General features: G+C 40.5%; 1 protein-coding gene across 7 annotated transcripts in view; it reads right to left on the reverse strand.

Moving 5' to 3' along the window:
• The window catches only part of ST3GAL3 (ST3 beta-galactoside alpha-2,3-sialyltransferase 3), a 210,938-nt gene that overhangs the window by 117,030 nt on the left and 68,109 nt on the right, over positions 1-25,799 (reverse strand). For all 7 annotated transcript variants that reach the window (XM_054073724.1, XM_054073727.1, XM_054073722.1 and 4 more), the window contains one exon: positions 6,703-6,795. In XM_054073724.1, the coding sequence (XP_053929699.1) occupies positions 6,703-6,795 (93 nt within the window). The remainder of the gene's footprint in view (positions 1-6,702; positions 6,796-25,799) is intronic.

Here is a 25,799-nt window from a genome sequence, read left to right on the forward strand (position 1 = left end):
CCTTCCTGGAAGGGGATATGGAAACGAATGGGGAAGCATTTGGGATGAGGAAATCACATTTGTAAATTATCTTGACTCCTACTGAGGCTCTTGCTAAAGCTCCAGCTCCACGTGAAGCCCCCATCCCCATTTGCACATAAAAAAACCACATAAGAATGATGTTTTTTCTCAAAGTATAAAAACTGCATAAACTATACCTGCAAGACAGCAACGGCAGAGACATTTTTGCCAGGCTCTGGTATCAAGGAGACAGGAGTTCACTCTAGAGAAAGGCCTTCTGGAGCCACCCAAGCTATACACAACTACCGTGGAAGAGGAGAAAAATCACATGCGTCTACGACCTACAATATTGAGGGGGAACTAAAGATCAGGAAAAAAACACAGAACAATGCCTCGAGAAGAAAGCCTCTGAAATTTCTATGGCTGGCATAAATCCGTGTCATGCATTCTCTGCTGATATGAAAGCTTAAAAAATGTTCAATTTTATGTACAAAGAAAGAATTCAGCATGAAAATTTAAACCCAGAGGAGTTTACAGGAGAGCTGGTTTTCCTCAGAGTGGAGAGCAGGCTGCGGTATTGAAAAATAAGCAAAAAAAAGGATGACTGTGAAGAAAATGCTGGTTGCTAATCGATAGAAGGTTTGCACCAGAATAATCAAACAAAACAAACTGATTTTGTCTCTGAACTTAAAGAAGTTTGTGAATCATATAAGACTGTTTCTTAGCACCAATTAACTAGAAAGAGACGTTTACGATAATATCCTTGGTGCTAAAAATAGTCTTATCTGAGTCACAAATGTTAAATTCACTATTTTGGTCACAACAGCTATAGATTTCTTGTGTGCAAAACTTTTCCCCTTACTTTGAAATCCTTTCAGATACTTTTAATCTTTCTTTAAATACTTCATTCCCTGTGTTCTCTTACCAAACACAGATTCACAAGTCGGCAGACATTCCCTCTCTATTTACCACCTCCTCTAATTTCTAGTATTTGCTGCCAACTTACAAGAGCTTGCGGTTGGAAAATTGTCAGTAGCTGAACGGTCCCAGGCTGGCATGTCAGCCACAAACTGTGGGCAGAGGTCTCCATTCTCATTTGATAAAGAATAGGACATAGAAAGGACTGTACTCAGGCAGCATCATTTCCACAGTAAGGCCAGACACGCAGGAGACTGCAGTGTTACCGCAGCAAACACCAGTTAGTGCCTTCTACAAAAAGGTCAAAGCATTAGCTCCAGACTTGTAGGTGTTCTCAGACCTACTAAAAACAGCCAAATTTACCGCGCATAGTCATCTAATTCACTGGCCTACTCATACTGTTTTATCAAAACACCCTTGCCATTTCCTTCTGTTCAGCCAGGAGAAGAGGAAACAGAGGGGAGACCTCATTGCAGTCTACAGCTTCCTCACAAGGGAGGAGGAGGAGCAGACACTGATCTCTTCTCTCTCTCTGTCGACCAATTATAGGATCTGAGGGAATGGCAGGAAGACGTGCCAGGGGAGGTTTAGGTTGGATATTAGGAAAAGGTTCTTCACCCAGTGGGTGGTGGAGCACTGGAACAGCTCCCAGGGAAGCAGTCACGGTGCCAAGCCTGACAATATTCAAGAAGCATTTGGACAACTCCCTCAGATACACGGTGTGAATGTTGGGGTTGTCCTATGCAGGGACAGAAGTTGGAGTCAGTGATCCTTGTAGGTCCCCTCCAACTACAATTCTCATTCCAAGATCTCTTTCCCAATTTGCAAGGCAAAATTCTGTCCACCATGAGGTATATGCTGTCAGACCAATCTCCTCAACAAACACCCCCTTACATCTATCAGGACTGAATTTCTGCTATTTTATTGCCCCATTAGTGCTGTGAGATCCCTCTGACATTCCTCTCAGTCAGCTTTTGGTCATGCTACTTGGAAAAGTGTGTCATGCTTTAATATTCATCTTCTGTCCCAGACAGCTTTTGAGCACTTGAACAGCAGAGATCCCAGCACACGTTCTCTAGAGGACTCCCGGGGTAATGCCCCTGTGTATTGTCCAATCTTCTTGCTTTTTTTTTTTTTTTTTTAATACAGTTTCTAACCTTTACCTAGTCACTACCCAAGCACTACAGGATTAGACCAGTTTAATTTCCCAAAAGTCTTTGAAGCACCAAAAGTTTGTTTGGGGTTTTTTTGGTTGGCTTTTGTTCGTTTGTTTTGGTTTTGCTTGTTTTGTTTTATGGGGGGTACTTTTTGTTTGGTGGTTGTTTTTAAAGAACTACAGACATATTGTACTAGTTCAATCACCTTTATTAAATGCTCATCCTCTCATTCAAACAACATAGAATCATTAAGGTTGGAAAAGACCTCTAAGATCATCCAGTCCAACCATCACCCCACCACCACCATGCCTACTAAACCATGTCACGAAGTGCCACATCTACATGCTTTTTGAGCACCTCCAGGGAAGGAGACCTCACCACTGCCCTGGGCAGCCTGTTCCAATGTTTCACAACTCTTTCAGTAAATAAATTTTTCCTAATGTCCAATCTGAACCTCCCCTGGTGCAACTTGAGGCCATTTCCTCTCCTCCTACCACTTGCTACTTGGGAGAAGAGATCAACACCCATCTTGCTACAACCTTTCAGGGAATTGTAGAGAGCAATGAGGTCTCCCCTCAGCCTCCTCTTCTCCAAGCTAAATAACCTCAGTTCCTTCAGTCGCTCCTCATAAGACTTGAGCAGTCTTACAGGGCACCATAAATTTACAGGACTTCCTGCTGCAGACGACAACTCGACTCCTCTCTATCATTGCATTTATTCCCGTGAACAAACACTAATCCTGTTCTTTTTTTGTAGTTTCTACCAGAGTACCTAATACATAGACCAGGCTCACTATTAGTTTCCAGTTTCCCAAACACTCCACGGGCCCCTCTTGAAAAGCCTGACACGTTTACGGCTTTTCATTCTTCCACTCTAAGGCCAATTTAAGCAACGATTATACACAACCAAGTGTAACTCAGCAACTTCACCACTGAGTTCTTCACAAAGTGAGAACTTTTCCTAGCAATTCATTGTGCTGAATTGCTCTAAAACATCAACCTTCTGTCAGCTTCCCCCAGCTTGTCCCCCAGGAAAGGAAGGCTCCATGTGGGAACCGTGCTCCTGTCAATAGCAATGCAAATAACTTCTCTGCTATGCCTTTACCTTCCCTGAGCTCACATGTACTATTAATATCATCTATCAGCCCTCTGGGGTCCCTGGCAGGCTTTCTGCTTTTGACAGTTAGACAAACGGGTTCATATATATATCTTTTTTAATGCCTTTATAAAGTTGTTTCTCAATATTTTTTTGGCCTACCACATTATGGTTTATATTTTACTTGCCAAAGTTAACTCTCTTTCCTATTCTGCTCATTTGGATACAACTCCTGCTTCAGAAAGATGACTTATTTCCAGGAGCCTTGTTTACTTTACTATTTCAGCCAATCCTTGTTCATTTTTGTGGCTTTCCTTCAATCTCTTATTTCCTCTCCCTTCTTGGGCTTTCACTATCAAAACTGGACACTAATCTAAAAGTCTTGGGTCATGGTGATTTAGTTTGTGTGTGTGTTTTTAATTTCAGGTCAGCACTACACACGAAATTTCTCAACGTTATGTGTGTACACATCAACTTGAAAGAGCATCTCAGCTACGATATTTTGTTGAGATTATATGAAGCTTTCTCTATGCCTGTTTCCAAGGGAAAGTTTTTCTGTCTTGAAGGTACAACCCGCATTTGTTCTTCCCAGATGTCTTACTTCATATTGGATGTATTCACATACATTTTGTTGGACTGTGGCCATTTAAATCAGGCAATCCAGATTGTTCTCTGAAAGCAACCAGTCCTTTATTTATACACTCCAATAACTGCATCATCTACACACTTAACCTAGGATTTTTTCCAGCTAGGATTATTGATGAAGGCTTCCAATATTGCTAGAATGAGAATTAATCAACTGAAAACCTAATAAAACCCAACCTACCTACTCTTTTCTTATCAGTAACCACATTTTGAGGTTCCTCACGGCAGTGCCCTTTAGTCCATTTAGCACTTGCTTATTCTTCGTAAAGTCTGAACTCACATTAAAGAAGCACTTACCAAGAAGAGTTACATCCTCTGAAAAATATTCATTCTATCTCAACTATTTCCATCATATTTTGCCTATTTACATTTAAAACTGCACTAAAAAGTCAGGAACCTTCAGAATGGGAAAACATTTATTCATTTTATTCATGCTTGAAAACAGCCAAGCCAACTTTATCCAAATAATAAAAAAACCCAACAAACCCACACATTCTAGAGCGAAGACCAAGCCTGAAAAATGTCAGTTGCAGAAATGATGTTTTCCTAATGATACAAACAACCGAAAACAAAAGCTATAATAAAAGAAATCACGCAACTCAAACTCTTAAATCACAGACGAGCTAATTTGGCTTTAAGTTTTCTTAAACATTAAATTATGATACATTAAATTAAATATTAAATTATGATACCTGGCTTGTAATACTAACTTTGCATAGTTCTTGGAGTATGAGAGAAGTTTCAGAAGATAAAGAATCTTAAGTGCAGCATAGAATTCTTTGCAGAACTACTGAGCAGCCATCCTTACACCAATCCTAAGTAAAATAATCACAGAATAGTCAGGGTTGGAAAGAACCTCTGGAAATCATTCAGTCCACATTGAATTTAATTAATAAAGAATAACAGCACATCCTGGAAAAAGATGTCAACCTCAGTAAGGTTTAGGCTTCATGTTAGAGAAGCAACTGATTAGAAATCCTCAGCAAGATGCTGTCTTTAGAACTATGAGCATGAACTTTCAACGCATGGAGAACAACCACCTAGTTGGACTGGAGACAAGTTACTACCTCTTTGCATGGCAGTAGTTGAATGCAGTTAGCTACTGGGAGAAGGGGACTGAACAGCAACCTGTAAGTAGCTGCTGAGTGAGAGAATAATAAACTTTGGATCCTAACAGGCAAAACCCCCTCCTTCTTGAAGCCACATCCTTAATTAAATTTTAAATTAAAATAATACTTTTTCAATAGTGAGTTTATTCATAGGAATAATGTCGCAAATTTTGACCAGATTCTCCATCAACTGAAATCTTTAAATCAAGCTAACTAGGTCACAATCCATGATGAATTTGCTGGAAGAAAACCTCATGTCCCGTGTTGTGAAACAAATCAGGATACAGGACCATTAATGGCATTTTTCTGGCCTTAATAAACATACTAAACAGCCTTCCTTCTTTAGGGTATATAATTTAACACTGCAGAATCAACATGTAACAACAGCCACGCCTAGGAAAGAGCAGTTAGGTTTTAGCTGTATAAAGAAAGGAAAGCTTTTGCTTCAGACATCTTTCATAATTATATCATTTTGTATTCCTGGTCTGTACTATCTACACTTAACATGAACACAAACATAGCTTAAATCCCTCAAAGTTCTTAAAAGAGGAGGATGATAACATATCTACCTTTGGTTCTAGCAGGCATTTATAATCTAACCAGAGTTCCAAAATTCACACAGAAGACAATACTGATAACTGTCTGTTTTACACTGGTAGTGGAGAACATAGTCTCAACACTTAACATCTTGTTTTTAAGGCCTGGCTGCAGTATCTGCTGGTTACAAGGCAACAGCAGACTTTTATTTTTCATTCTTAAAGCTTGCAGATACCATGTTTGCCAATAAAGATAAAGAATGAAGATAGCCCCAGTTTCAGGTTTGGTCACCCAGCCTAACCTCTATACGTGCAAATCATGGAAGTTCCCTCCTCAAAAGAAATAAATCTTTTAGAAACGTACCAGTTGTGTTAAAAAGTCCACAACCTCTTCTGCCAAAGAGATCGCTGAACTAGAGCATCTTTTCCACATGCAGTAGAAGCTTGTACAAAGGTCAAATAACCGTTTGGTCAAATTTTCCATTCAATGAACCAAACTCAGATCCTTGAGGCTCAGAAGCATAATGTTCTTGCCAATCTATCTTCTGAACCGTCTTCCAGCAATTCTACAAACTCCTTGACACGCAGAAGCCACATGGTGCATTAGAGAAAGCCATAAGCCAAATTTAAAGATAAGTTCTGGCTGATCTGTTATGATTACATTCCTCGTTTCTGAGAGCTACCAAACTGTACTGCAACCTCCCACCCTTTCAGAGGGAAACAAACCCTGAAGAAACTGGTAATATTTCAGCTAACAATAACTTCTCAACACGAGAAGATGCACAATTTGCTATCGTGTCTTAGACTCTTTGGAAAAGACTACTAGAAAGCCTTTGGAACTTGAGAGATGCTTTATCTTGTTGTCTCAAGTTAAAAAAAAGACCACATTTAACTACTCCAGATGACTTAATCTGTCACTTTGTGACCTAACCTTCTTAGGGATGAGATCATCTGGTACGAGCGGTGAGCTTGACCACACATCTGTATCATGCACTGACAATATGATTTGTTTTATTAGTCAACACACAGAACTCTCTGCTCTTTGAGCAGGCTTCTAGCGAGACTAAAACCAATTAAGCCATTGCCGCTGACCACACAAACAGCCCAGAATTTCAACACCGAGTGAACCAATCAAGTGACAGAGAAATGATGTTTTTCAAGATAATCTCTGCGGATCACCCACCTTGAAGGATGTAAAGTCATCACAGGAAGAGGGGAAAAAAAAACTCAGTAATTACTTACTTTGGAAAGATGACAGTCATGAGCGCTGATGCATAACCAGGCTTGCACGCTCCCTCGGAGAAATTTGCATACTTGGATGCCAGTTCTGGAGGCCTGTGAAAAAACAAGTAGAAAGTTAGGACTTCACTGGCTATGAACTGATTTTTGCAATCAACCAAGTTATTTTTTCCTATTTTTTCTCCAAAACAGCTGTGGGGAATAACAGTAAATACAGACAGGTATTTATTTGTTGTAATCTAGCATCACCAGAGAACAACCTGAAATACCACTAAACCACTACTTTCGCTGAAAGGTTTTTATACCTAGGAAGGTAAAGCTCATGGAAGAAAAATATCAAGACATCATTTTAGGCTTCAGCCTTTCAAAAGGCAGAAAACATAACCACCACTTTGATTTGGGTATTTTTCTAAAGGATGATCAAAGTTAAAATTATAGAAAAGTATTATTTAGAAGATTATTTAGAAAATACCTTTCAAGCATTTGAAACAAATTGCTGAGCAGTTCTGGCAGGCTATCATCAAGGGATGAGCGCTTTCAGTATTTGGAACAGATGACATTGCTGCTGTTGTGTTGCGATGTGTCTTAATTCAGCCTGCCTAGTGATTTTGGGGCCAAATTCAGAATACAGAGTGGTTTGTTTTTTTCTTTTCATTTCATTTTTGTACAGAAATAAGACCAGAAACTCAAGAAAAGACATTTAAGTCCAGTACATACTTTTACCATAGATCTACTGAGGGAACTGAAAAAGACATTGAATTTTATTTGTGTCTCTATTCACTACCTGCAAAATTTTTATATTTATCCATTTCACAAACAGATTGCAGGAGTTAACTCACCTGTGCTTTCATAATAACATTAGGTACCCTAATGTCAGTCACAGTATAAGAATTATTAATAATCCTTCAAAATGAGTGTATTTACAATTCCATGTTCAATATTCAGTGGAAGGTGCAAGTTTTAACTAGAACGAAGAGTCAATTAACGATACCGTATTCGCTACACCACTGTGTTGGGAAGTCATGAAAGGTTTTTTTCTTTCAAACAACAGTAGGGGTCAAATGAAGATGACAGTACAGATCCACAAAAATCGCTGTGAAGAAGGCACAACCGTGCTCTGTTTCCCACAGTTCTCCAACGTGTACATCACCCATACCAATTAATCAGTAAACTACTGCTAAACGTAATGAGATTCCAAGTGATTGGAGCCCTGAGCTGAAGACAGGGTTCAGGAAGGATTGTGAGCAGTGATGCAAACAGAACCCTGGCTGTCAACATCATGTATCTGAGTGGCAGTAACTCCATGCTGAAATGGAAGTAACCATCCTTGTACTGGTCCTGGGGTCACTTTCTGAAAGATCACCAGCCAGTTCCAGCGGGGTGATAAATAGATGGACAGTTAATTCTACAATTAGCCAGATCCAGTGCAAAACCTCCTAAATCTAGAGTTCTTAAAAAATAAAACCTATTTCTGCTGAATAAAAATCTAAACCTTCAGCAGCTGGAAGAGTAAATAAATCAGAGAAAATAAAAAGTCACTGTAAGTATTCAATTTCTTAAGATATTTGCAGATGAAAAGCGCCAGAAAAAGCATAAGAACCTGGACCAAATTCTAATTCTGCCGCAGATTTCCTGCAGAGTTTTGGTCAAATATGTAGTATTTCACTATCACAACTCCTCATCTATAGGATGGCAGAACAATGAATTGACTACAATGTCAGGTATTTACAGCAAGGTTTAGATTTCTCTAAATATATTATATAGACATGGAGAGTCAGATACAGGGGTGACATCGTCTAGCGCAACCCAAATCCATGAGATTCGTTTCCAAAGGTGATATTATAATGTGTATCTCTAAACGAGAGAGATAGGAAAGCACCAAAGATGTGAACACCTAGAAGTCTGAGTTCTGAAGAATTGCACAGAATGATTTGTGTGCTGACTCCAACCAAGACCTCTTTAGAAAGAGGCAGAGGAGACAGAAGGTTTTAGTGGTGCTAAAATTCCCCCTCAGTCAAAAGTGATGGCAATGTGTACAGCCCATAGCCTGTTGCAGCATTTAAAATATAAAATAGTGTGAGAAATCTTAATCTTTATCGAGCAGATTTCAGTGTTGCTGGGTTTTTACTCTTTAAGAAACATACAGAAATCCCGAATGCCAAAACCTTCAAAAACAAGTAGAAAGCAACTGGAATTTCTCTGCAGCCACCACGGTGGTGAGTCATTGCTGGCAAAGCTGTAGAACTATTTCAACAGCAGGCCTTTCTCAAATGACCTCAGTGGTCGCACAAACTATCTTGTGCCACAGACACAAGCAGTTTTCTCTTTTCTGATTTAATGGCGCTTTCATTATCAAATTAAAATGTCACTCAGATAACCATCGTGGTGTTTCTGCAAAAGAATACTAGGCTGAAACCCTCACATGTTTGAGTTGCACAGAATCGGAGCCGCATACTGATGGTAGAGCTGTCACTTACAAACCCCACAAAGATACAGAGAGCCGCTAAAGCCCGAGGGGCCGAGCTGTTAACATTTCTTGGATGTGATGAAGTTCATGATCCAGACTGCCAGAAGCAGAACAATTCTTGTAAGCCAATTGTAGCTGCTGTTCGTATCGTGCAACATTTGTTCATCTCCCTTTTTTCTAGCCACATATTGAGCCAGCAGGCTACAGAAAACTATAAATGGGCACTCTACATCTAGGGACACTTTTTATTTGAGTTCTTCATGTTACACAATGTCATTGCCCCCACATGTCCCCAGGAGAATGCCTGCCCCTCACCTGCAATCTCGCAGCCTCTCAGTCCTGCATGGGGCAGCAGCAGAGCAGCAGGTCAGGGAGCTGAGACACCTCAATATCTCATGCTCCTGGGTGGAGGCCAGTCATTCAACCTTCTGCAGCACAGCCCTTTCTGGCTCACTGGTACTCCGCAGATCAGGCCGTCCAGCACCATCTCACCTGGCACCAGGAGTCCCAGAGCAGCAGAAGTGGCTTTGCTATGCTGGAGCCAAGCAATTTGTCTGGCACCTCACACACTCAGGAGTCAGAGCTTCTCCCTCCACAAGTGGCTCTCTCTACACATTCCATATATCCCCCTGGAAACATTGAAGGTTGGGTTGGATGGGGCTCCACGTAACCTGACTGAGTTGAAGATGTCCCTGCTCACTGCAGGTGGGTTGAACTAGACAACCTTTAAAGGTCCCTTCCAACCCAAACTTCTCACAGAATCACAGAATGATGTGGGGTAGAAGGGACCTTAAAGATCATCTAGATACAATCAAACGGGCAGGGACACCTTCCAATGCATCAGGTTGCGCAAAGCCCCATCTAATCCAGACTTCAACACCTCCAGGGATGAGGCAGCCACAACTTCTCTGGGCAATCTGTGCCAGTGCCTCACCACCCTCTCAACAGAATATTCCTTCCCAATACCTCATCTTTCAGCTTAAAACCATTCCCGCTCATCCTATCCCTGCCCTCCATGATAAAGAGCCCCTCCTCACCTTTCCTGTAGGCCCCCTTTCAGTACTTGAAGGCTGCTCTAAGGTCTCTCTGGTGCCTTCTCTTCTCTAGGCTAAACAAGCCTGTCCTCATATGGGAGAAGCTCCAGCCCTCAGATCATCTTCATGGTCTCCTCTGGACTCGCTCTAACAGCTCCATGTCCTTCCTGTGCTGAGGACTCCAGAACTGAACACAAGACTTCAGGTGAGGTCTCACGAGAGCCGAGTAGAGGGGCAGAATCACCTCCCTTGACCTATTGGTCACACTGCTTTTGATTCTATGATTGTCAGAATACTCACAACAGTGTGCCTGTATCAGGTGGAACTCAAAGCAAAACATTTAGAGTAAGGCTGCATACAGCCTTGCTGTCTACCATTTTGCTCCCTCATGAAGCTATCCAAGCTAACATCACTTTAGATACATAAATTTGCACAAAGGTGCAAATCTCTACATATTCCAGGTCCAAGATTCTCATGCTGCTAGTTACAGTGAAAGCACCAGCTGGGCAGAGGCAGTTAAAGAGCTGGTGGAGACAGCAGAAAAGATATAATTAGGTGGCACTATGGACCCTTAAGTTTTGTTCAGATTTTGTGCAGGAAAAACACATTAAGACAATAAATTTATCCAGAATAAATGAGGGAAACAATTCACAGTCAGTAACTGTAAACAACTGCAGTTTTTAAGCAAGTGCCTGCATGAGGGTGAAGTTAGAGGGAAGCAACTGGCTTACTCTACTAAAAAGAAAATGCACTGTTTTTTTTCTCTGACTTTTCTCCTATGAAACGAGTGCACATCCCTAGTTCTTAAGATGTTCTGTGCTTCTCTACACTTTGGATAAGTTAAAAATCTAGCTGCTTTCAGGGGATTTAGAAGAAGTAACAATATTTTTCCTTTTGCTTTCATTTGGCAGATGTGCATCTTCTTCTATAATCTAGAATATTAAAATGCCACCATGGTGAATTCCTTCATCATGTCTCGATCAGGGACAGCACGTCACCCTCATAGGACTGGAATCTACATCTACTTCAGAAAAAGAAATTAGTAATGTAAACTCAGTGTTTGACTACTAAAAGTCTGCAACTAAGCTCATGTAATAGAATATTACAACATCTACATTAAGAGACAGATTTTGCCTTCCCGTGTTATTTAAATGGTGTATTGTAAAAGTTGAAAAGCTTCATCTGCCTCAGATCATTTTATTTGAGGACTGATTTCTTTTGCTGTTACTCTTGAACACAAAATACATGTAGTTCTGTTTCTGAAACAAGGAAAAGGAGTTCTTTGACATCTGCTCTCTAGGCTGACCCTTTGCCTCAGGCTTTCTTTCTCTTCAGTCCTAAATAACATGAGTTATACCTATACAGCAGCTCTGCAAAGTGTTTGTTTTGATACCTGAAGAACGAACAGGAGATGTGATGAGAACATGAAGTGAAAGGCAGGTAAAACATAGCGGTTATTATGAAGTAATAATGAAATAACGTTAGCAAGAAATCTGGCAGATCAAAAAAAAGGACAGATCACTAAATCAAAGCAGTTAATGCTGAGACCTCATGTCTACACTACACAAGCATGAGATTCAGGACATTTTATTTTAGATTCCCTGGACCAGATGTATCCATCACATACATGGCTCAATTTTGGCCAAAAGGCCAACTTTGGGCTTTTATGTCCCCTGTTAAATGTTGTTGCCCTTTGTAAACTCCTGGAATAAAGCTTTCTATTTTGTTTCCCCCAACTAAGCCCAGAGCTACCCTTCAAAACCAATTTGTGAATTCAATCAGTAAAAAACAGTTATGGGATTTGCTTCAAAACTGCAGGATTGGTCCGAAAGACACTAATGAAGACACGGAGTGGCCAGGGTGTACATTTGTTTATATTCTAATTAATATCAAAGAGGCACAGATATTTAAATGATATATTTGTTATATATATTACTAATAGAAAGACAGCTTCCAGTCCTCAGTATGCTTTCTCATAACATCTCATGAACTTGTAAAGAAACAAATCCCATTTGAGGACCTTGAAACAAAGCCATAAATCAACCTTCCCTTCCCAGCTGTCAGGGAATTCTATTTGAGAAACAGATGAGAAAGTAAGTGCCCCATTAATTCTTCCCTTCATCAGACTGCCCAGCCTCACAGCAAATATTACCAGTCTGCTTAAAGGAAGAACACCTTTAGCAGGGCTGGTGATGCAGCTCTTTTACCTTCCTTCAGTTACTGCTGTTGAGCCAGGGAGAAGTCATCAATAACAGAAGGCTTCACCTAGGCAGCGGTCAATTCCCATACATAGTATCCACAGGGTCTGAAAACTGTGCCTGCATACCTGACTTTTACAAGTAAATTATATAATCATCTATTTACAAAAGCAGAATCTCCTTGAATGCAAGAGACTATGGAAAGAGGATGCGCTGATGAAACTTCCTCCTGGTATGTGGCTGGAGGTCCATGTCCCAGCACAGTTTAGGAAACCAAGACAAAAGTGTAAGGAACTCTAATGAAAGCTCTATGAGAAGTTTCCAAACTTTTGTTCAAAGAATTACATGGCCAGATCATGTGATATTTGCTATTATTTCTAGTTCCAGTTAAGGAAAAACTAAACAAACAAATGAAAGGAATGAGGAGATAGAAAGGAGAGGGAAAGCAGAATGCTTACACTGAAAGAGACAAGATATGCATCTGTCACATTGTAGCCAGCTAAAGAGATGTAAATATTTTCAAACCTTACTGCAATATGTAAGCAAATTCCTCAGGGAGGTTGTGTGATTGAATAGGAAGAGATGGCCCAAATCCCTCTTGCTAAAATGATATGACGCATGCTAAAAGAAAAGTCCTGTTCTGCTTCTCCATCAAGAATTGTGGCTTCTCATTAAATTAATTTCTTAACAGCTAAGATAATCAACACATACTTTTATTTATTTATTTGGACTACTCATGAACACCAGCTGAAGGAGATTAGGTTACATTAAACTGGCCCAGGAAAACAAAGTTTTAAAGGCATTCCACCAAAACCAATGATTCACTTCCACAGCCCTGAACGAAGATGTGATGCAAAGTCAATGCTACCCTTTGGAAAATGCACACTAGGCTGAAGAGCGCCAACAGATGGACAACGCCATTCACCCTTCATGAAATGTCATCTCTGCACAAACACACTGAAGAAACTTCTATCCACAAAAAAAGGCACGAGGATCCTACTTCCTTATTCAATTCCACTCCTGTACTTTGACATAGGGGCAGAGGGAAAGACACTCCTGTCCTGAAATCATAGAATCATAATATGGTTTGCGTTGGAAGGGTACATAAAGATCATCCAGTTCCAACCACCAGTCACTGGATCAGGTTGGTCACAGCCTCATCCAACCTGGTGTTGAACACCCCCAACGGATGGGGCATCCACAATGTCTCTGAACTATACCACTAGACAGAGGAAAGAATTTCAGATCAGTCTCAGCAGCGCTAAATGCATAAACATCTTAGAAAATACAGCTATGAGTGGTTTATGCGTCAGAAATGACTACATCAATGTACCACGTCCATTCATCAAACCCAACAACCCTGCCTGGAGCTTCTTAACTAACAATCTTTAACAACTCCTAAAAGATGTTGGGATCCTTGTGGACAAAAGAATCAGAAGGTGTGCAGCTAGAAAGTTTTTGTTTGTTTGCTTTAAAAAAGTAAATAAAGAAACTAAACGCTGCGCTTATAAAACCAGATTTGAAGGATGCAGATAAAAAAATCCAAGAGAAGTCCATGGCACATTTTGTATGTGACCTCATGCTGCATGCTCCTCCAAGAATTGAGTAATATCCCTGATCTCCTGATCTCCTTTGGTATTTATGAGCTTTCCCTTTTTTTTTTTTTTTTTTAAAAAAAAAAGAAGTCTGTTTCTGTTACATCTTCACTTTATGACCAGTAGCACAGAGAAAAAGCAGAATTGCATTCAAACTTACACAGATTAGGAGTAAAGAAAACAGTCCATTTGAGGGCTTGTTTGTTTGTGGCTTTAAAGAAACACGGAAAGGAGAAAACAAACGGCTGAAATACCAATTGTTAGACTAAACAAAAAGCATGAAATACAGAAATTTTACTTTCACAGAAGGCAGTTGTTTACCAAAGAAAGAAAAGTAAAAACTATTAAGACGACTGCTCCCTGAGTTTTCCATTATTTATTATCTATGAACAAAAAATCTTGCAACTTAATGATGAAGTAATTTGCTGACAGCCAACATAGTTCTTGAATGTATATTACGGGTCTATTCTAGTTTCCATAGATCCAAAATCTGGTTTCCATCCTCAATAATAAGTATCATCATTCTGGTTTTATAGATAAGAGACAAGGATGACCTAATGGAGGACATTTGGAGATGGATGCGTTAGGACTCACTTAGTAGTCAATAAAAACCTCTCTCAGCAGTCACTTGGGATTCTAGTCGGTCATAGCATTTTGCCTTGAGTTCAAAGTAAGGTTTTGATTTATTGATGGCACTTTTCAGCTTCTTCGCACTGTATTTGGCTGTAGTCTCCCTGTGAACCAACTCACTTCTTGTTTCGGTCTATTCTGCCTCCACAACCTTCTGAGTAGCATGGTTGAGCATCTCTTGCTAGGCAGAGTCAAACTGATATTTGTCACCTTCCAGTAGCCTCTGCTCAGCAAGAAAAATGGGTCTCTTTTGCAGCACGTAGCACTTCAGTGGCCCTCTGAAAACCCAGCTTGCCCTCCGAGCTTCCAGTTGTGCCTGCCTGGCCACCCTCCAAGTTTCCCAGTAAGGTTTAGTGTCTTCTACAGCTTTTCCAATCTTCTCTACAAGTTCATCCACTCTTACTGTTGCTTCAACAAATACAGAGTGGAACTCCTGGCATGCATCCTCTAGCTCTAGCTCCATCTCTCTCCAATTGATAGCATCCATAGATTCAGTTTTTTCAGCTTCCCCTGGACATAAGGGTCCGCCTCCCCTCCTTGGGGCACAATCCCTCCTTGGTGGAGCAGCCGTCCCTGCCCCGTGGCTCCATGGCAGCAGCGATTCCTACCTGAACTGCTTTTTGAAAGAACTGTCTAAAGAACGTCTGAATAAACTCTCTTCCCCAAAGTCAGAAACCACAGCACTCCCTAATATTAGAACATATAATTCTAAAAACTTAAGTGCTGCAATTCTCTATTCAAATCCCTCTCAAAACTCACTGTCAGTACAAAGGCCACAAAAAGTGAGTCAGTTAAGTCTGACGGGAAATAAAACGCTCACCTATCACATCCATTTCTGACCAAATGAAAGAATGCAAGAAGATAAATTGAAATGTCATAATTTTGTTGCTGTAACCCTTAAGTCTTCATCACCAACCCTCATCTGTTACATCTGCAAGTGAGCAATGCTTTCTTTGGACTAGGAACAGCATTTTTCTATTTGTAGCGTAATGAATCCAGCAGTGCAGGTTCAGGAGAGACAAACAAGCGCTAAGGAGATGAGAATAAAAAATTAAACCCTATTAGAATCCAGGAATTCCAAGCTCAGACTAGTAAGAATCAGTACCTCTGAAAACAGGTATTTCCCAAAGCCTACAGCTGTGGGAAAAGAAGATCAACTAAGAATTCCTGAAGTATCACTGCCAAAATTACCATTTTAAGTCTGTGGATCCTACAGTTTAGCAATCTGAAGGTCAAAATCTAGTGCCTAGCAGTTTCAAAAGCCAAATGTGAGAAAATCAATTGCACTAAGATTTTAATTACCAAATCTTCCTTCTTAAAAATGCAGCTCATTTCACTGCAGAACACAGCCAGGTATGGAACGCTCCGTTTTGGAGAACCTCACAGTGTTTAGGTACACACAAGAGCGCAGTGGCACAGCAGGATGCTATGGAAAAGATCAACAGTGATTTATTATTCACTATTTCCCATATCATCAGAACATCAACCAAAATTATCCTCAAGACAGTAAAATACTGACAGAAAGAAGCAATCTGTTCATATAACATGCAAGTAAATGGTAGATTTCTTTATGTCACTATGTTATAGAAGCCAGATGTATAAATAGGATCAAAAGCTCTTCAGAGGTCTAACAGCATCCCCAGCCTGGGAATACCAAAGCTTCCTCTCCTGACACAAGAGCAAGAATCTCTTCACACTGGTGTTATTTTTCTCCTTCCCTCAACAATTCTATGGAGCTCTCTAAGATCAGACATCGGGGCAGGTGATTCCTTGGTCTGGTCATTTTTCTTTGCCTACAAAGGATATTCAAGATATTAACCCTTTCTGTTGCACTAGTAGTTCCGTTTCACAGGCAGCTGGCAGAGAGCAAACCTTAGGGTAATAAATCCTGAGGGAAAATAAATCCTTAGGGAAAATTCTCCCTCAGCTACCTGATAGCAAACCTTTAACAAGAACAGTTCACAACACCCTGCCTCTTCCATTTCTTTGGTAATTTTGCAGGGATAAGGGTGATAAATTTTATCCTTGAAACTTTTCTTTAGAAGATCTAGAAAGCCTGCAAAGGAATAACTGAACTCCTCTTAAGGAAAGAAAAAGAAGACTCTGGTTATGGCAAAGGCTTTATTATTTTTTCCCCTGGCCTGAACTGAAATTGAGAGGAAAAAAAACACTGATCAGTGAATAAACTGCTTTAGATGGTACCCAGAGATGACCTCACAACTGGGGAACGTGGTGTAACAGTAGTTGTACAAAATGCTGTATATAGTCATGAGGCTCTGTATTTTTCTTACGCTTCTTTCTGAAGTACAAGGCCAGAAAAAAGCTGTCTTCACTGACCTATATTGGAGACAGATGCATAAATTCAAAGAGACATCAATCAATCTAACAAGTACCACGCTGAAGTCTTAAGAAGAGGTAGGTTACGTATTAGGAGGAAAATGTTTCCTCCAGAAACCTGGTTGCAAATATTGAAGGCAACCCTGACCTGGAAGAACCTTTGCAGATATTGTAACTAAACATGCCCTCATGAAACTAACACAAATGCACACTGCTTTAGGGTAAATAATTAAAGAATAGCCAGAACTCTAACAATAAGAACAGCTGCGGAGCCACCCAGATCAAAAACTCCATACATTGTTCTAGTGAATGCTCTGCTAAAATAACTTCTTTTTTTTTTTCCACTTCAAAGAGCAGCTGCTTGTCTGAAAAGGCCATCCACCCAACACCCAAACCATCATGTGTAACCACGATGAGAACAGAGAGAAGTCTGTTTCAAAGAGCTGAGAACAGCTCAATTAATCAGACCCTCCTTCATGTTATAGCACCTGTACCTTCACTGAACATCAGTCCTACATCAGGAGGAGGTTATTCGTGGCTCTCCAATAGAAAGAGTAATGGTTTTCCAAGACATTTGGTGTACAGGCTAACGGAGAGATCCAAGGCTGAGCACTGAAGTAAGTTTCATGACAGCACAAATCATATCCTCTCCTCCTTGTTAATCCATCAAAGTAGCAACACTTCTCAAAATCATCTGAGCCTGAGTTCCATGATGATAAAATATAGCTTTGACTCTTGTATAGATCAGAGTCCCTGACTCAAACAGTCAAATGCCACAACAACCTCCGGAGATTTCTGCCTTCAATGATGTAAAAAAGGGTCAGTAAAACAGGGTATAAAGGAGGAGGAGGAAGGCACTCAACAGCTGTACAGGATACTGTGCACATATTTCAGGTCTCAAGATTAACCCTTTTAAAGACCCAGGGGAGAGACACTTCTAAGCAGGAATTAAAAGCTCTCAAACCAAACAGAAGTATCCAAACACATTCAATACGCAAATCAAAAACATCTTGTTTGTTGGCTTTTTGGTTAATCCTTCTTTAGTAACCTGGAACAGATTGCACAGCAGATGAGGACCGCACATGCACATTCTGTCATTATTCTGTCCCTCCCTTTGTGGTCCCGATTCTCATTGCCAAGAGCAGGACTGGGGCTGCACCTAGAGTCAGGAGTAGCCTTTCTGCCCATTCTCCTTTCTGCTGTGAGCTAAGAAAGAATTACGTGGGCTTCTGTGTAATACAAGAGTACAAGGGGGTCACCAGACAGACCCTTCTCTTAGGGAATTCCGCTGCCTCCCTGGGGCCCGGGTTAAGGACATCACTAGGAAGCTTCCTAGCTTGGTACAGCCCTTGGACTATGACCCATTACTGCTCTTCCATGTGGGAGGTGATGAAGCTGCAAGGCGTAGTCCAAGAGTGATCAAAAGAGACTCGGGGCCTCGGGATGGTTGGTGAGGGCATCTGGAGCACTGGTTATTTTCTCCTCTCTCCCTCCAGTTGTGGGTAGCGACACTGGAAGAAACAGACGCACCCAGTCCACACACAGCTCCGTGCCTGGTATCATCACCACAGTTTTGGGTTCTTCAATAATGGGGTGGTTTACAGAGCACCAGGTTTGCTGGTATTCTCTTTTCTCAAAGAAAATCTTTGCTCAGGAGCTTGTAGGACTTGACAGAGCTTTAAACTAGACTGGAAGGAGAAGGGAGAACACACCAGGCTTGCCTGTGACAAGTGATGGGATGACATGGCAAGGTTAGAGGGACAGGGTACCAATGAAGGCCCTCAGCCTGCATCTCTGAGACATACTGTGTACAATGGAGCACAGTTGAAGTTGTACAGAGATGAGCCAGGGGCTACTGAGATAACAGGAGCCAAGAAGGAAACACCAGTGAAACCCTTCAAAGGAATAAGGGGGTCTTCCTCTAATAAGGTGACACGGCTGACAGCCCAGCTGAAGGACCTCTACACCAATGCATGTAGCATGGCCAACAAACAGGAGGAGCCGGAAGCCATCATGCAGCAGAAAAACTATGATTTAGTTGCCATCACAGAAACACGGTGGGATGACTGTCACAACTGGAGTGCTGCAATGGATGACTACAAACTCTTCAGAAGCGACAAGCGAGCAAGAAGAGGTAGTGAAGTAGCCCTTCATAGTAAGGACTGTATGGATTGCCAAGAGCTTAATGACGGTGACCGTAGGGTTGAGCGTTTAAGGGTCAGAATCAGGGGGAAGGCCAGCAAGACAGATATTATGGCGAGAGTCTCTTACAGACCACCCAGCCTGGATGAAGAGACAGACAAATTATTCTGTAAGCAGCTGGGAGAAACCTCATGATTGCTAGGCCCTGTCCTCATGGGGGACTTCAATCTACCAGATGTCAGCTGGAAATACAATACAGCAGAGAGGAGCGGCTGAGGGAACCGTAGTTGTTTAACCTGGAGAAAAGGAGGGTGAGGGGAGACCTTATCGCTGTCTTCCCTTTCAGGGAACTGTAGCAAGGTAGGTGTTGGTCTCCTCTCCCAAGTAACAAGTGATAGGATGAGAAGAAATGGCCTCAAGTTGCACCAGGGGAGGTTCAGACTGGATATTAGGAAATATTACTTCACCGAAAGGGTTGTTAAGCATTGAAACAGGCTGCCCAGGGAAGTGGTTGAGTCACCACTCCTGAAGGTATTTGAAAAACATGTAGATGTGGCACTTAAGGGCATAGTTTAGTGGTGGACTTAGCAGCGTTAGGTTTACAGTTGGATTTGAGGTCTTTTCCAACCTAAATGATTCTGTGATTCTGTGAAATAATTTCATAAAAGTCAATGTAATTGTTTGGTTTTCTCAAAAGCAACTAGAGAAAACCTCATCTAAGCCTCGCAATTCAATTCAAACATCCATACCCTCAAAACCACCTTACAGTAACAACTGCTAAATTAATCCCTTCCTGACACAACACATCAGACACAGCTGTAAGTAACCTTCCTGCTGCAAAGTAGCCTTTCATCACATTTTGTTCATTGTAATGAGCATCACACAACACCAGCTCTCCCACCAGCCCCCTGTGAGGTCTGGGGTCCTTTAGAGCACTTCCCCTGAGCAGATTTGTCAAGGATGCTGGCAGCAACATCATGCTTCCTCAAGCAAAACGCATTCTAAATTTATCAGTCTAACCAAAACTTACCTTGTCCTTCAGTCCTAGAACAACTTTAAACAGTAAAATAAAGAGATTTTTACTAAGCAAGACTTACTGTCGGGTTTCTAGTCACAAGCCTGGGAACAGAACAAGTGAAATAAAATACTCCACTGGATTGTATTTGACAGGATTCCTTCAGTCTCTCTCACTTAGAGTTCCTCTAGCCTGTCATCTCTGTAGAAAGCTAAGGACCTTGGTTTCACAACATGGTCTACCTGGCAGACCATCATCTTCTATTCTGCCAGGCAATTCTTCTCAAGTACAACAATAAGCCTTCTTGCTTTCATTCAGCATAAAATAAATATTGTTTTCTTACCTAACAGATTATAATCACAGCTGTTAAAAGCACATCTTGGTTTTACTTTCCTTACCCAGCAAGCAAGAAGCCTGTATGTGTTTATTCCACCAAACTCTCCCCTGCCTTGATGACCTACTACATGCTCTTAAAAATGTGATCCTTAGTACACGCAGACAGCAAAGCTTTGATGTCTCTAGTCACATTACAGCAATGCAGAAGACAAATTTAGAGGCTGACTGAGTAAAGTAAGCGGTATCTCCCCATATACCTCATTTATAGAACGTCCTCACAGCCAGCTATAGAAAAATATAAACGAGGAGCTGAGAACTAAGCTGTGTTGAGATACCATAGCGAGAGCGTTCTTCCGAGTGAGCGACATGCTTCAGAGGCAGGCTTGATGAAGAGTATGTTTCCTTGCTGGAATACGCTTGATTTCCATTCAACCATCAGATTAAGATTCCCTAAAACATTTTCAAGGGGAAACAAAAAGAAGTAGATTTCTCTTGGGAGGTGGAACAGTGCTGGCCTGCAAGAAGAGGTCAAGCCAGCAGGTCCAGAATAGCTGATTCCTGGTGATCACATACACGCTTTTGGGATTTCCAAGAGAGGCAACTCTTGCATCAGTTTAATGATAAACTCACAACTGCTTTGATTCGGGACAGGCAGCAACAAATCACCTGTTTCCACAATGTGTGCTAGTACTTTGTTCTTTATGACCAATACAAAGAATAAAACAATCAACACCAGTGTTTTAACATCTATCCTTATCAAAACCCATGATCCCACAGAACATCCAGTCCTTGCAGTAAACTGTAGAGCAAATTACTATAGAATCAGAATGAGACACGTTCCTTTAATGGTCCTAATGCACTATTTCTAACAACTTTAACTGAAGTTTTGGGAACGATCATTACCTCAATAGCCCAAATCCATTCAATATTCCCAAGGTATTCAGAGATCAAGAAGGTCTTTGTAGGAGGATGTTCAGCAACTGGAAACTTAACAAGCTTAGCAGTGCAGAAGCTGGCCAAAACTAAAGCAATTTATCTCTGAGTTTTAGAGTAGTTTTCTGAAGGAAGAACATGAAGTGTGGCTCTTCTCCCAAGAGGATAAGGTAGCAGAAGAGCCCCGTGACATTTATGAGCTTATAGATAATCCCTGAATTGGGTTTTGCTACTAAAGTAAAGTTAGCCTTCTGTGAATGCAACAACTGTAAACATACTTGTTCAAACATCAGTTAATAGAAACTTGTAAAGTTAACTAGTTGTAACTATATCCACCCAGGAAAGCAAACAAACATATATTTAATTAGGTTAACGCTACCATGGTGAAGAATTACAAGCAAAGTACGTGTTCCACCTTACTGTTATGGAAGGGAAAAAAGAACTGAGGCTTTTCTTTTACAGACTTCCAAGTTCTCATACAATGAATCTGGCTGGTTAAAGGAACACAAAAAACACAAACCCAGCCCCAAAAGGAACATACCAAGAAAGAAACCAGTCTCATGCATACCAGGCCCCTTCATGGACATTCACCTGAAGAACAAGCCCAGCAAACACAAAGTGTTTCCTATTTAGTATGCACAATAATTGGGGCTGTACACATTACAGTTTTTTTCCAGTGAAAATCCATATTGGCCGTTCTGTTACTGTGCTCAGAACAAAAAATGGGTCTGAAAGCTTATGAGTCAGTCCTTTTTGCTTTTAAAATATTTGTACATCAACCTCGTGCCAAGAGTATGGAGAACCCCTAGCGTTTGAAGATTTATTAACAATCTTTAGGAGTCCAAAAAGTCCTCAGTTACTTCTTTAGAAATTCTTGCAAGAACATTGTCCAGACATACCAACTCCAAAGCACATAAACTTAGGTATCTGCTGTTTGAATTATTGTTGCTGATATTAAGGAAAACAGTTTTTTCACATCCAAGCAGAACAAAACTCCATGTCTTTACTGCACATTTGTACCTCTTCTATAAATACATTATCACTGTTTTCCCTTATGGCCTTGGTAAAACTGTGTTTCCACAAACATCTCTTTCTTCTGAAACTGAACGTGTTGGGGCAAACAGTATAAAACTGTTCTAAACAATGCCCAGCCATTCATAATTTTTGCTTTACATTCTTTTCCCACATGGTTTAGTTCATAATTACTTCCAGCTTTAGGAAACCAGTCCTTTTAAAAGCACTAAATGTAAGTTTTTTACTTTGTTTGCACGTAACAAAACAAGTATCGGTTCTAAATAGCAAATAATTCTGAGTTCTACAGTCTTTATCTTCCTCATCAACTGAGGTTGTATCTAACATAGGAATCCCAAAGTTAAATAACAGAGACTCACAAGAGAAGTCCTTATGAGAATTCCAAAGGATCAAAACTGGAAAAAAAAATGAAACGAGCTAAGAAGAGCAAAACAAAAACTAGGGATGGTAGTTACATCCTACTCAAATGTGGGAGGTTTGATGGATGAACAACAAACAGGCCGGTAATTGAACTGCTGTGAATAGCTAGGGTTCATTTTCTTAAATATTTGAAGTGCTTAAACAATTAGTACAGCTTGGAAGAGATTAGATAGAAATACATGAATTAAAAGTCAAAGGACAATCTGAAATGAAAGAGAAATAAATAACCGACTGGCAGGAAAATACCAAGGCTGTAAAGTATGCTAAGCCTTGATGTCGTCTTTCAGAAGAAGCATCAGGATGCTCTTGCCTGTGATAGTCCGAATCCGTCCACTTAGCCCATGCCTAGGCAGGATGGGAGACCACTGGGACTTCTCACTTCTTTTCTTTTTCCCCTCTCAGGACCACAGGAATACAAAAAGACATGGGAAGGAAAACAGGGCAGAAAGAAATCCCGGGCAGAAAGAAATCCCACAGCAGCAGGCGCAGGGAAAGTCCAGCATTCCAACACGTTTATTGCTTATTTTTCTAGTGCTTAATGGCGAAGTACCACAAATAGGCACAACGAGTTTCAAAGCAACCTCCCACCCAAGAAACAAATTGAGGGGAAGGGGCTCCCTTTCAGCTCTTCTCATTATTAAAGCTCTGAAGTAAAGAAATCTCAACAAACAAAAGTAACCCAATCCGTGCATTTCCCTAGCCCAAACTCCCTCCATTTTTACAGACTTTTCAAAGTCTAGATCAAGTTTCTTTTGAGTTTGCAGAGTGAAGGTTGTTATTTCTGCCCCCCCAAACTCAATTACTTTGTCTTTTCTATTTAAAGCAAAGTTTGAAACTATCATCAGTATTCAAAATAAATCTTTGCTGCACCTCTTAAATCTAAATATTGGAAAAACACGTAAACACACAGCATCACAAAACAACTAACAAAATAGAGTCCACTGGGAAAAAGATTCCTCCTTTTAATTAAGTACTACCTAAAGATTCCCAAAGTGCACAATTTAAATTCTATTCCACATATTGTATAAATACGGTATATTACATCATTAATTCAGTCATTTTTCTAATTAAGAGGGGTAGCAATTTTTTTTGCTTGTTTCTACCTTCAAAAAAACAAAAAAAAAGACTACTGTCCCTCTCAAGTTAACACATTATAACACCCACTACCTTTTTGTTTAAGTGAAGAATGATTCCAGTAAGCTCAAGACATCTTGAACATTAGTAAAACTTGTTGGAGTGGTTCTTCCTCAGTCAAAGTCAAACCTAGGGGACTCTTCCTCCATCATTCTTCAGCTGAGATTTTAACATCCCAGGTTTCAAGCTGACTGTGGCAGCAGGTGAAAAGATCCATGGTTACCCAAGTGGGTTTTTTTTTTCTGGCTGTTGTTTAGGAGCACCAAATCACCAATCTAATTGCTTTGAAAATAGCTTTTGAAGGATGAATTTTGAAGGACAGAAGTAGCGGTCACAAGCTTACATCTCACTGAGTGAGGAAAGCTGGTACAGAAGCGTGAAGGCAACCACACAAGGGAAAAGCCCCCACATTACACAGATTATTACAAAAAAAGGAGCTTTTCATATGCGCAAAACAAGTGAATCTACACTTGGAACATGCCAAGGCATACTCAAAGTAATCATTAAGGTAATTAAGCCAAGCATTGACAGAGTAGTAAGTGACAGAATAAAGACTGACCACGCAACCTTCAGCTGGGCCCACTAAATATGCATTAAGATACAGTCTATAATTAACTACATGATCATCTGCTGATCCTCCTACAGAAACCTTGTGTAATACAATGCAAACACAGATCCTGCTCAGAGAATGATTCAGAATTTGTCGTGAATGAGACTCTTGTTTCTAGGACCTGGCCAGCCTCAAAGAACTACTACAATATAAATATTTAATAATAATAAAAGCATGCCGCCCTTTGCCAAGCACAGATGTTAGAAAGTGACTGTAAATCTTGGCATTTGGTGGCACCTAGTAACCCACTGACTGAGTCACTCATGTGACTGATGGCCTTAAGTTGTTCAGGAACTACTGGCCCCTCCAAGAATTAAGACCTGAGAATATTTTTTTGTAAGTACTTTTCTCCACACAACCAGTAAGTTTTGGATTTTACACTTACAGGTTTTAAAATTATGTGTGGCTCTGCTAGTTGGGAAACCTCTTTACCTGGGAGAAACTGATGCAACTGGCCTGCCTGCTTCTGTGCTTTGCACATACTTTGCTTTGACATTCTAATTTTGGCAATGATGTTATGGTTGGTACAAGCATAACTAAAAGATAAAACTCCTCTTGCAACAGATATCTCATCCTGAGGTGCCTTGGGTCTTGTTTTGGCTAAGGAAACAACTAATTCATAAACTGTGTTGCCTCCTGATGTCCTTGGCTTACCATTCATCCTACCTTTTACTAACAGCGGATACCATCCTGCTTTGTAAAAGCTAAGACTTGTCAAAGAAGAGTCAGCCTAAGCACAGACAGCAGAAAGGGAACTTCTTCCTTCTTGACATTCTCCTTTACAACAACCTCAGAGCAACGAGACTCCTGGTCAGAACCAGTCATTTCCATGAAGCAGATGTACCTTCGTAGAAAAAGTTAGTACTCTGGGTCATTAGTTTAAATGACATCAACTAACACAGTCAGGAACAGATTCTGAACAAATGAAAGATTAAGGAAAAAGAGAGAAAACAAATTGTTGCCCCAAGTGCTCCAAGTCACACAAGACTCTCACATGCTGTTAATTAAGTGAACCCTATAAAGTTACAATCTATGGCAAAATTCCACCAGAATGAGTATAGCACAACAACAGATGTAATTAAATTATTTCTGCCAATGAAGTCATCACTGCAGAACACATTTTCTCTTTCAACTCTAAGCACTTTGTTTTAACCAGAAAATGCTTCTACTATGGTACCATCTTGATTAAGTCACAGAAGGCATTTTTAACCACTAAG

This window comes from Cuculus canorus, chromosome 8, assembly GCF_017976375.1.
Source record: "Cuculus canorus isolate bCucCan1 chromosome 8, bCucCan1.pri, whole genome shotgun sequence".
Lineage (NCBI taxonomy): Eukaryota > Metazoa > Chordata > Aves > Cuculiformes > Cuculidae > Cuculus > Cuculus canorus.